General features: G+C 34.9%; 2 protein-coding genes across 3 annotated transcripts; both read right to left on the bottom strand.

The window, feature by feature from the left end:
* Positions 1-207: 207 nt before the first annotated feature.
* LOC126692475 (uncharacterized) lies at positions 208-2,946 on the bottom strand. Of its 2 annotated transcripts, XM_050388089.1 has the most exons (4): positions 2,701-2,946; positions 936-1,136; positions 795-853; positions 208-598 (listed from the first exon to the last, which is right to left on the bottom strand). In XM_050388089.1, the coding sequence occupies exons 1-3, from the start codon at positions 2,809-2,811 to the stop codon at positions 800-802; spliced, it is 366 nt and encodes a 121-aa protein (XP_050244046.1). In that variant the 5' UTR covers positions 2,812-2,946; the 3' UTR covers positions 208-598; positions 795-799. The 2 variants fall into 2 exon arrangements, with proteins under 2 accessions (XP_050244046.1, XP_050244047.1); XM_050388090.1 differs by lacking the exon at positions 795-853 and having other exon boundaries at positions 2,701-2,943.
* Positions 2,947-7,943: 4,997 nt separating this feature from the next.
* Positions 7,944-11,040, bottom strand: LOC126692476 (uncharacterized). Its single transcript, XM_050388091.1, has 2 exons — positions 10,832-11,040; positions 7,944-8,373 (listed from the first exon to the last, which is right to left on the bottom strand). The coding sequence occupies exons 1-2, from the start codon at positions 10,940-10,942 to the stop codon at positions 8,146-8,148; spliced, it is 339 nt and encodes a 112-aa protein (XP_050244048.1). The 5' UTR covers positions 10,943-11,040; the 3' UTR covers positions 7,944-8,145.
* Positions 11,041-12,424: the final 1,384 nt, after the last annotated feature.

Consider the following 12,424-nt stretch of genomic DNA (forward strand, 5'->3'; position numbering starts at 1 on the left):
TTAATGGGACTCATAGGGAGAACCTAGGCTCAAACCTTCTCCCCCCTCCCCCCAGACCCCACTTGGTTGTAAGCAAAAAAAAAAGTGTATAAACAGTTTGAAAAATGAATTAACTCCTTTCTCTAAGGAAAAAGGGAAACGGAAACATACTATAAAAATTGTTGAGAGACACCCAAATCTCACCCAGAAGGCTAGAAGTACTTCACATTTGGTGAATGCAATTCCCTTATTGAATAAGAAGCAAGCCAATTATTAATACAGAGAACAAGCCCGAACAACTGACAATCTAACAATGATATACGGGATTTTACTTCAAACCTGGGTTGTACCCCATGAGTAACATAACATCATGGGCCAATGCCAAATAAAAAGTATGCTTAAGGTAACATATGAGAAAAATGTTCCACATTTCCTAATACTAGAAACACATGAGGAAATGATATGTCCTCAGCATTAACAAAGTACTTATGATACCAAATAACATAAGTTATCTGAATACAAAGCATCAAGTCTATTAGGAATCACCACACCACACCACACCACAGTAGAAGTACCACAGAATTTAGAAGGTAGACCCATTCCATCCAAAGTTAGAACCCTGCCAAATAAACAAAGCATCATTATCATCTAAAGTTAAAGCATACAACATAAACCAACTGTTACCATGGACCCTTTTTTTTTTTTTTTTGGGTGGTGGTTGGGGGGGGGGGGGGGGGGGTTATGGATTTTTTTTTCTTTTCGAAAATGCAAACAAGATCTCTGCTGATGATTTTAAACAGTAAAGATTTATTTACATGATCTAGTTCTGGTGTAAAGCATGCAAACACTGTGCATATTCTTGAGATTGATGTGCCTAAACAAAAAGGAAAAATGCAATGAGACAAAAGAAGTGCACAGATATAACCCTTCTTCATGAGAAAGTTCAGATAGTTTGCCTTAGTGTCATAGAATTTGAGGAAGAATCTGGACTTGGGAACAGACAACTTAGTCTCAAGAATTGTGGCAATTGCAGCACTCAGCTTTTTGTTCACATCTGGGTTAAGGCCACCAATAGACACCAGCTCACCATAGGCTGCTGGCTGCTCAGTACCACCAAATGCTATGGGTATTGATCCCTTCAATACAATCATCACATACTGCATATTAACAGATACAAAACGGTTAAAGCTTTTGGAGAATAGATACCAGAACAAGATAAATATCAGGCTAACCATACGACCATTCTTTTAATTGATTACGAGAAAATGTGAAAACAAGAAGAAATGACTAAACTAAATGGTAATCAAAATTTTCAATCTAAAATAAAGCACAGGCGCAGCAAAGTATGTTGAAATTCATTAAATAAATCTCTTAAATTAAACAAAAAATATCTGACTTAGTTCATAATATTAGGTTTTCATTGTTCTGAACAAAACCATCCTAGTCCTAGATGGACCAATAAGCTTTGTCTACACTAACACAAGTGAACAAGTTAGGACATGCTTGAGATTAGTAATTGGTTGTCTACAAGATGAGTTACAGTTTACACAAGCATATCCAAATTTCCAATAATGAAAGATGTCCAGGATGGGGCATCCACTGAGTCTTTAAATTGCTGTACCAATATCAACTAACCAATTCAATGTTTACAACATACATAACCCAAGCAATGTATTGATTAAAATAAAATTAACTTTATCAATGCCTAGCAAGAATCAAGCCCAATTCATACTATAAGTTAGTTCGTTGTATCATATATCATGACTCAACACTGAGGATAGGAACATGAAGGCCCCAAGACTCTTGATCCGGTCATAAACAAAATCAATGCTCCATAAAGGAGTATTCGAGAAAATGATAGACCCAACTATTAGTAATCGCCAACAAGACTCTCACTCACAAACTCACTGCTCCATCCTTCTTAGTTCTTACCTTTCCCTATCCCTATCCTCTGTCCAGGTTCAGAGTAATGATTAAATAAATAACACAAAATGGAGTCAGCTAACAACAACAACAAAGCCTTGGTCCCAGTATTTTTGGGGTCGGCTATGAATCCTGAACAAGACTTGTCAAGATCGGCCACATGTATTCTTTTCCACAAAATGAAGTCAACAAACCCAACCCCAAAAAATAAATAAATAGACCTAGCAACACCCATTTCAGCTGGAATACATATGATTTACCAACTAGCAAGCCTGTCTAAAGACAAATAAGTTAGGTTGTTTTTATGTTTTTTTTTAATTATAAGAAATTAGGTTGTTTTTATGTTTGAACAAATCTAGTACAATATAATATCAAAATATTCGAATAAAACACGAGTCATTTCCACTATTCCTTTGACTGTGTTTAGAGTTCTCTTAAAATTTAAACAATGTGTATCTCTTTGCCCATAATATCACCTAAGCCACAAATCGATCGCTGATAGACCAGAATAGCAAGTGTCACCAAACCATTTTGCTTAAAATTCAAGCCATGTATCAAAAATTTCAAGAATATAAGCCTTAATTTCACTCATCTAATAAAAAATCATAAAGAAACCCCAAAAAAAAAAAAAAAAAAAAACAGAAACAAAAACAAAATAACCCCAAACAAACAACAGCAATAGCTTCAAGGAATGTTTTATCGGAAATCTGAAAAATCAAAATGAAAGAGAAAAACAGAAAGTCGACATTAACAAAACTATAGAATATAGACAGAGACAGAGAGATAGAGAGAGAGTACGGCTTCGGGTTTGCCGATGAGTTTGGCGACAGTGGAGGTGGCTTCGGAGAGGATTGAGGAGGTGTCGACGCCTTCAAGGCCAACGTTGGTCGAGATGTTCAGGCAAGGCATCTTTTCTCACTTTCTCTTTGTTTTTTCTCTGTTTCTCTCTCTGTCTCTCACTCTGTGACTCGCTCGCTCCCTGGTCTCTGTTTACTGTCTACTGCCAACAACCGCTAATATCAATCACAAACCTCAATGTATAAACAATCGATCCATTTTATAGTGAAAGTGAGGACTTTGAGAGATATTATGTCCCCGTCACATTTGGGCCTGGAAATTTTCTTTTAATTCTATGCGGCCCACAGATGTTTGTTTTTGTTTTTGTTTTTTCTTTTTTGAGATTTTAGGGTTAATTTTTAGGCACTGACGGATCAAGACGCTGACGTAGTACTCTATTCTCTCACGTTCATGATGTATTTCACTAGTACTCTATTCTCTCACGTTCATGATGTATTTCACTAGTAAATTCACGGTAGGTTCATCATGAATGTGAGAGAAAAAAAAAATCATATTAATATATCTCGAGAGTATCTAATAATTACTCTAGATTGAGATATTTTAAACTTCTTAAAATAACTCTATCATATAAAGGACATGTCGGAATTTTTGGGATATCTTATGGGCAAAAAATAGAATAATCTAATAAAGAACTAATACACCACATCCTTAATGAATGACGTGTGACTATACAGTCTATACTAGTCCTTTTTGGCATGTAAGTTATATATAGTTAATTAATGTTTTTACTTAGAATAATCTAATAAAGAACTAATACACCACATCCTTAATGAATGACGTGTGACTATACAGTCTATACTAGTCCTTTTTGGCATGTAGGTTATATATAGTTAATTAATGTTTTTACTTGGATGGTTACATCATACATGTGAAGAGTTTGTCCCCATTTGTTGTCTTCTTTCTTGGGTATTTTTTTCGGCAATGCAAGATAGAATTGAGGAGGACCACCCTTTTTTTAATTTTTTTTAATCAAAGAACTTGTTTCACTTCTCTCTCTCTCTTTTTTTTTTTTTGGTTGAGAATCTAGCTTGTTAGGACTTTTATTGAACAATATTGGCTAAATCAGCCTAAAATACAGCATAAGAAAGTGGAGGCACAGACTCCATCCACACTACATAATCTAAAATATGAACGCGTGTCTAGCTAATCCATGAACTACCTTGTTACCTTCTCTCTTTGTATGAGAGTAAAGTAATGTACTAAAACTAGCTGAAGAAAGTTTAGGGCCTGTTTGGGTAACCTTTTTTCATCACTCAATTTCCGTCACTCAATTTCCATCACTCATCACTCATCACTCATAACTCATAACTCATCACTCATCACTCATTTTTTCACACTCATTTGGCAACATCACTTTTATTTTCATCACTCAATTTTTTCACACTATTCATGGGTCCCACACCTGTCAGCCAGTACAGTAGTTTTTTTTTTTTTTTTTTTATTAATACCCAACTCACCGAAGCTTAAAAAAAAAAAAAAAAAAAAAAAAAAAAAAAAAAAAAAACTGAACGGCCAACCCAGGAAAAGAAAAGAAAAGAAAAAAAAAAAAACAGCCAACGCCAACCTAGAAAAAAAAAAAAGGTCAAAAGGTGGTCAAAAGTTGCGGCTGTGGGTCCCTCATGTGTGTTTATTTACGGAAATGCCATTGAGTTATGAGTTATGGAAACTGAAAACAGCCTTTTGTTGTTTTCAGTTTCCATAACTCATAACTCAAAAATCAGAGAATTGAGTGATGGAAACAGAGTTATGGAAACAGAGTTATCGTTTAGCCAAACAACCTTTTTACTATGGGTCCCATCATTTTTGAGTTATGAGTTATGGAAACAGAGAATTGAGTTATCAAAAAACTCAATCCAAACGGCCCCTTAATATCCTCCACCAACAACCCAAACGGAGATAAAGAATGTTCACCCCTTTTTAAAGCTAGATGGACAAGGCTAGAGTCTCCTTCCAAAATAGCATCATTAATTCCAATTTTCCTTGCAAACTCCAGTGCTTTGTTAGCAGCAATAGCCTCCATGTCTGCTGCCTGATAAGCACAAGGGATCAGCTGCGACAGAGAAGCAATGGCTGCACCGTGTGAGTCTCGGATAATAACACCTATCCCAAATTTTCCTTCATGCTCGAAAGTGGTTGCGTCATAGTTGATTTTGTACAAATCACAGGGAGGGGGCTGCTAGGAAGCACGTGGGCTGCGCTGAGATGGGCTGCACAGAGATGGACTTGCAACGGGCTGGGCTGCACTGAACTAGTCCAGTCTTGCTCTTGCAAAGGAAGGCCTGATAAGCACAAGGGATCAGCTGCGACAGAGAAGCAATGGCTGCACCGTGTGAGTCTCGGATAATAACACCTATCCCAGATTTTCCTTCATCCTCGAAAGTGGTTGCGTCATAGTTGATTTTGTACAAATCACAAGGAGGGGGTTGTTAGGAAGCACGTGGGCTGCGCTGAGATGGGCTGCACAAAGATGGACTTGCAATGGGCTGGGCTGCACTGAACTCATCCAGTCTTGCTCTTGCGAAGGAAGCAATCTGAGACAGCATGCAATGTGGCTTGTTGAGTCGAGCTTGGTTCCTCTGAGTCCAAACCAACCACACCGTCATTGCGAATAGCTCGGTATTCCTCTATTCTTATATCACCCATGAGAGCAGTTCTTTGAAATCCAAAAACCTCCTGTTATAGCGAAAACCCCATTGAACCGAATCTGTCCAGACCTCATCTAGCTTGGGACACACCCACACTGCATGTAACATTGTCTCAGGGAGCTGTTTGCACCGATCACACGGGGGTTTATGATGATAGTGCGCTGCATTAGGTTTTGTTTTGTGGGCAAAGAGTCACGGCATGCTCTCCATACGTGGTTTTTGACTTTGTTCGGAATGTCCAGCATCCATAACTTCTTCCACAGCTGGGTTTTAAGGGCCACCTGATTCCTTTCAAGAGCTGGTTCTGCTTCTTCCTTTAAAAAGCGATAACCTAACTTGCAAGAGTACTTACCATCGTGAGATAAGGGCCAGTAGAGGCTATCTTTCGTTTCAGTTCATGCAAGGGGAATTTTTTTGATGATTTCAGCTTCTTGTGGGGTGAAGAGTCCTTCCAACATGGCAATATTCCACTGTCTTGTGTCTGTGTCAATCAAAACATCCACTGTGGCCTCCTCCATTGAGTCCACTACCGGAGACAAACCCAAACCATGGTTCTTTTAAGGCAGCCGCCTGTGTTTGTAAATCTGGACTGTTTTCCCATTCCCAATGCGCCACTTTGCCCCCCTAAGGATGACATCTCTTCCATGGAGATACTCTTCCATGCATAAGAGCTTGATCTCGAATCCTCCACCTCCATGATGGTGCAATGAGGGAAAAACCTTGCTTTGAAAATTCTGTAAAACAAGGAATCTTTATCTGTCAATAGTCGCCATGCCTGTTTTGCCAAAACTGAATCATTGTACATTGCCAAATCTCTAAAACCCATTCCCCCCACCATTTTTGATTTTTTCATTTTGTCCCATTTTAGCCCGTGAATCTTCCGCCTATTTCCTCTTTCACCCCACCAAAACTTTCTAATCAACACTTCAATTTCATTACATAGACCTATCGGTATTTTAAAGCAACCCATAGCAAAGGAAGGGATGGCTTGAATTACCGATTTTATCAACACCTCCCGCCCTGCTTGTGATAGTAATTTTCCTTCCCACCCTTGCAATTTCTTCCACACCTTCTCCTTAATGTAGTTGAAACTAGCTTTTTTCCCTCTCCCTACCAATGAAGGAAAGCCCAAATACTTCTCATAATGCTGAATTTCCTGCACCCCCAATAGGCCTCTGATAATTTCTTTAGTGTCATCCGGAGTGGATTTGCTAAAGAATAGTGTTGTCTTACTTCTGTTTATCTTCTGACCCAACACCCTTTCATAGGAACCCAATAAATCAAGGATCACGTTACACTCATTTGATGTTGCTCTACAAAATAAGAGACTATCATCTGCAAAAAAATAAGTGGATCACGTTGCACTCATTTGTTTCACTTCAAATGTTCTCTTGGAATACTATTGCAATGGACCTCCAATTAATTTACTTGTATAAAAAATGGAAAAAAAGGACTGCAGTACTTTTTTTTTGGGAAGTAGGACTGCAGTACTAGCCCAATACGGGTCACAATTAAAATATGAAAATTTGTCCGGCCTATTTTTTGTAGGCCACGCTTAGTCTAGCCTGGCCCACATCATATAATCTCAGAGAGGTGCACAAATTATAGACGAAAAAGAAGGCCCAGAGCTTGGATGAAATTATTTTTGATAAATTATCGATCGTTCAAAAATAATTTATATATATAATGATTGATCCCAAAAAAAAAAAAAAAAAAAAAGATCCAAAAGTTTAATCTATTAAAATATGATGAATTTAATAATTTAGTTTCAAAAACGATAGTCATTGACAGTCATTTCTCAGTCTCCAATCTGTGATTTTGGTATGTATTAATATTGGTATTGAATAGATTTTTTTTTTTTTTTTGAGAAAGAGTATTGTATAGAATGTGAATTATATATTCAATGATGAATGGCTGATGTTGATTTTGTATAGGCTCAAAGTCTCAAACGTGTAACATAGTGCTTATCTGAATTGATGGTTTAAATATATACAATAATTACAACACTTCAATATACAATGATCTCATGATTAAAACTTAACGAGTAATGTGTTCAATTTTCTGTTTACATCAAAAACTTATTGGTGTATTGACTCAAATGTGTAATGTAGTGCTTATCTAAATTGATGGTTTAAATATATACAATAATTGCAACACTTTAATATACAATGATCTCCTGATTAAAACTTAATCGATAAATTGTTCAACCCCCTGCCTATACCAAAAATTAATTGGTGTTTTGGCTCAAACGTGTAACGTAGTGCTTATCTGAATTGATGATTTAAATATATACAATAATTGCAACACTTCAATATATAATGATCTTATGATTAAAACTTAACTGGTAAAGTATTCGATCTTCTGTCTACATTAAAAACAGATTAGTATCTTGATTTGATGATAAAAAACTATCATCACAAACAGACATCATCGGTTGAAATTCTCTAAAAAAATAATAATAAACTCATGATCAACATTCTTTTAATCTGAAATTTGTTTGATTTTTTACTCCCCCCATTTAACGGAGACATTTCATCATTTTAGCTTATAAAATTTCTTATTGATATTATTGTAAAACAAATACATTAATGCATGGAGCCCAGCCATCATACAAGCAAGCCTGACTTATCATAGGAATACTGTCTAATCTATAGAAAAATAATCATAACAAGCCACATAAAGTGACAAAATTCATAAACGGGTTGTAATCATAATGTCATTTTATATCATCACAAATTTGTCATAACTTGGAATAATTACGCCCAGCAGTTGTATCATAGACTTTGAGGAAAAATCGAGTCCTGGGAACAGACAGCTTGGACTGCAAAATTGTGCCAATGGTAGCAATTAGCTTCTTCTTCACGTCTGAATTAATGCCTCCCATTGATACTATCTCAGCATACGCAGCTGGTGTTTTGTTCATTTCAAAAGATATGGCCACCGATCCTTTTAGTATTACCATCACATACTGCCAAAAAGGAATAAGAGAATCTTAATTTTCTTGTGGTAGCAAAATGTATTACTTATTCGACAATAATAATTAGAACAGTTAATGAACCAAACTATTCATAAACAACTCAAGTTCGGCTCGAAAAAAGACTTTTTTTTTTATGTTTGTTTGATTATCTAACAAACCAAACCCAAGTTCAAGTTTAGACTTGCCTATTAAACGAGCTAAACTAAAATATAATAATGTATTTGTGAACAAACTCATAAACAAGAGGCATGATTTAACTATTTATGGTTTATTGATAATATAATCAGTCCATTCATAGTAAAAAATCATCGATTTGTACAAAAAATAATAATAAATTAATCAAGTAACTCATGAACAAGCTCAAGTTTGTTCAACAAAGAAACAAATCGAGCTTGAACATGTAATTTTGTTATTTGGTGATGAGCTCAAGCTTAACTTGTGCTCAAAATAAAATTAATTAAAAACAAGCCAGAACTTTTAATACTTGACTTGTTTATAAATATATGGATTCTCAGGATCAGCCACATGTGTGTCTTTTTATGCTATTCTCTTCAATCCGAAGTTTTACTCTTCACTATCTTAATTGGTGTGATTTTTTTTATTATTTCTATTAATTTTAATTTTCTTATCATTCTTAATCTATTTTTTCCCCTTAACTTTTAACTAAAAAAAAAAAATCCTCATTTTTTTTTTACTTGTGCATTATATTTTTGCTAAAGAAAAAAAAGGAGTAAAAACAGCAATACAATGTAGCTTTCCTACCATAACTTTTGAGTAGAGTTGTGATGCGTCTTTGTATTAGAATTTCTTTCCGTCTCTCTCATGTGTATGTGTTTGTTTCTCAAAAAAGAAAAAAAAAAAAATGTAGATTTCCTATTTGAGAGTGACTCCGATTGCTGGTATATTATAAGACAAATTTTGCCCTAACTTGCAGGGCTATTGACATTCCAAATTTAAAGGTACACCTGCAAATTTTTCCATATAAACGTGCAGTTCTCATTTGTTGACAGAGGATTTTTGTAGTTATCCAATTGTCCTTTTTTAAAAGAGACTTAAAGTGGTCCGCACTTCTGCCGTATGCATAGCCCATCTTTTCTTTTAAAACTTAATAGTCGCCGTAGTTGTACACGTATCATTTTCTTTGTTCAACTAATTTCTTGGGGGTTAAGTGCAAAAAAGGTAAAGATAAGACCCAATCTAATTTTACTATTAAACCCTAATAAGTAATAACTTATAAGAATGAATCCCCATGGTGTATTGTATACAACAATCTCACTTGGCAATGATAAGTTATAACTTACAAAGATTGTCAAAGATGTTTTTAATGCTCTATTTGTTTTGATATTGGCATTTAAAAAAAATAATAATAATGAATCATTTTTTGAAAAAGCATTTTGTATAAAATTATATTATTTTTCTATATTTGATAGTAACCTTAAAATAGGTTAAAAAGAACTATCTTTTTACATATTTTTTTAATTTAATTTTTCTTAAGGTGAAGTTGTTTTCCTTATTTAGTTTTGTGTAGGATAGAGTTGTTTTATTTTAAAACAAGAAAAGTTACCAATTTTGTTTGAAACTAACAAATACAGAAAAATGCGAAAAATTATCTTCATATAAAATTTTTCATTGAAAATGAGGAATACTACTTGACATAGGTATTTTGTAACTTACCCTTTACCTTTACAGCCTAACTCTTTGTGGTTTATGGTATGTATTTTCACCTTAATACATATTGCCCAATTTTCATGGATTACCTTGAGTTGACCAATTATGACCAGCATCTAAATTACCTTAGCCAAGTATCCATTATAGTAATCAAAAAGCAAATTATCCAAGTTGCGCGCATGACAATGATATATTTAGTCACATGATTCTCTGTGTAATATACTAATATATTATAGGAGAAGGTATCTACGGTCGTTAATAGCTATTATTAGATTATCAAAAATTAATAGCTATTATTCTTCCAAGGAACTAAGAGACAAGGAAACGTGAAGATATGTATGCAGTCACTTCCCAAATAACATAACATAACAACTCATAATAAATAAATAAATTACAATAATGATAACAACTAATAAAAAAAAAGGCTTATAAACAAAACAACTACAACCACACAACAAAGAAGATATTAGAGATGCCCAGATGGTAAAATGTTTTTGGGGGACAAGTAAAAGATTGAAAAAGAAAAAAAGATGAACAAGGAGGAGAAAGAAAAGCAAAAGATCATTTCTGCCATAGCAAGCACTCCTTGATATTCTATTTGCCTTTTTTTTTTCCCCCTAAACCAAGTTTTTGTTTGTTATGCTTGAATGAATTAAGGATTATCTTAGCAAAAATATATATAAGAAAACGAAGAATGAAATTAAGGAGTACTTCTTAAAGTGAATATTGGATTAAAAACTTGAAGAAACTTGAATTACAGAGAGAGAGAAAAAGAGCATACATTTTCTGGTTTTCCGATAATTGTAGAGACAGCCTTGGTGAGTTCAGAAAAGATGGGATCTGTGTCAACTCCGTCTAGGCTAACGTTGGTAGAAATATAAAGACAAGGCATCTTCCTCTTTATCTTTTGTATCAACAACTGTGTCAAATGTTCGAAATGACCGGAGGGGCTTTTAGATAGTTAATTAGATTCGTGTTTCTCAAATGTTGCGCTAAGTCTGCCTTTTTATATACCGCAATGTCTTCGAGTCCATACACTAGTTATCATACGGCTTCATCTTGTCACTTTCTCATTGGACACGTTTTTAATTACACGGTCGTACTCGTACAATTTTTCTTATATACAAAAATAAATAATAATAATAATAATAAGCTCCAATCATAGAGAGAGAGAGAGAATCACGGATTATTAGCAAATTAAAAATATTTATAAAAAATAATAAAAAATAAAAAGAGTGAGAGAGAGAGAGAGAGAGAGAGAAGAGTAGCATCTCGTGAGCTCGCTTTACGATTAATATATCTTGATTCTATAGATTGGACTGTTCAAGAATTGTGGATCCCACAAATATGTGGGGCCATAGTTGTAGGTGGCCCACTCCCTAAAACATAGGGATAATGAATAGAGGTGTAAAAAAGATCCATTTGTGGTTATGGCTTAGGGCTGTTTTTGGTTTTTGCATTTTCATTATTTATAATTTTGTTTCTATCACTTATAACTCAAAAATAGTGGAAGTCACAGTTGAGAAACGTGTTTGGTTTTTGTTTCCAATTTTTGTATCCATCACTCAATTCTCTAATTTTTGAGTGATGAGTTATGAAAACTGAAAACACATTTTAGGTGTTCTCAGTTTCCAAAACTTAGTTTTCAATGGCATTTTCGTAATTAAACACACATTGAAGGACTCATGATCAAGCAACAACCGCAACTTTTGATTTTTTTTTTTTCACTGGGTTCGGTGAGTTTAGGTGGTCTTCTTCTTTTCTTTTCCCTTTCACGCTGGGTCTAGTCTTGTCTTCTTCATCTTTTTTTTTTCTTTTCTTTTTCTTTCCTTTTCACATTGGGTTTCTAGGTTTGGTTGCATTTTTTTTTTCATTCCTTTTCACTAGGTTTCTGGGTTCTCTTCTTCTTTTTTTCTTCTTTTTCTTTCTTTTTTCACTTCTCATGATCTTTTCTCTAACACGCTAACATACAAACACAAACCCACAAACATGTTCATCCACACAATAAAAACCAGCCGATTTCAAAGACTCCATACTAATCCAAATCCACACAAAAATGACAAAACCTACAAACATGTTCTATAGTTCTTTCTTCTTCTTCTTCTTTTTGTTCTTCATCACAGAATATTTTTGGGCTTTGCTGCACTCCATGATCGGGTAAGGATGGGTTTGGATTTGGATTTGGGGTTTCAAAATACAAATATGAATGGGTTTCAAAATACCCATTCCTTGAACAAACATGAATGGGTCACGAAGGGAGGAACAGGGGCATCAGATCGACTTTAAGCCTTGTTGGAAGTTACGAGGGGAGTCGGATCGGCTTTGAAGAGGAGTAAGGACGTTGAGGGAGAGGTGTTGTGGGCTCGGTTTCAGC

The sequence above is a fragment of the Quercus robur genome, chromosome 7 (genome assembly GCF_932294415.1).
Source record: "Quercus robur chromosome 7, dhQueRobu3.1, whole genome shotgun sequence".
In the NCBI taxonomy this organism is placed as follows: Eukaryota; Viridiplantae; Streptophyta; class Magnoliopsida; order Fagales; family Fagaceae; genus Quercus; species Quercus robur.

Bases quoted from the DNA above. Each gene is read 5' to 3' on its own strand.
- LOC126692475 (XM_050388089.1), bottom strand. From the start codon at position 2,811: ATGCCTTGCCTGAACATCTCGACCAACGTTGGCCTTGAAGGCGTCGAC. The intron at 1,137-2,700 runs GTACTCTCTCTC...GTTAATATGCAG, and splicing joins TCATCGGCAAACCCGAAGCC to TATGTGATGATTGTATTGAA. The intron at 854-935 runs GCAAACTATCTG...CTTTTTGTTTAG, and splicing joins TCAAATTCTATGACACTAAG to GCACATCAATCTCAAGAATA.
- LOC126692476 (XM_050388091.1), bottom strand. From the start codon at position 10,942: ATGCCTTGTCTTTATATTTCTACCAACGTTAGCCTAGACGGAGTTGAC. The intron at 8,374-10,831 runs GTATGCTCTTTT...CCTTTTTGGCAG, and splicing joins TTATCGGAAAACCAGAAAAT to TATGTGATGGTAATACTAAA.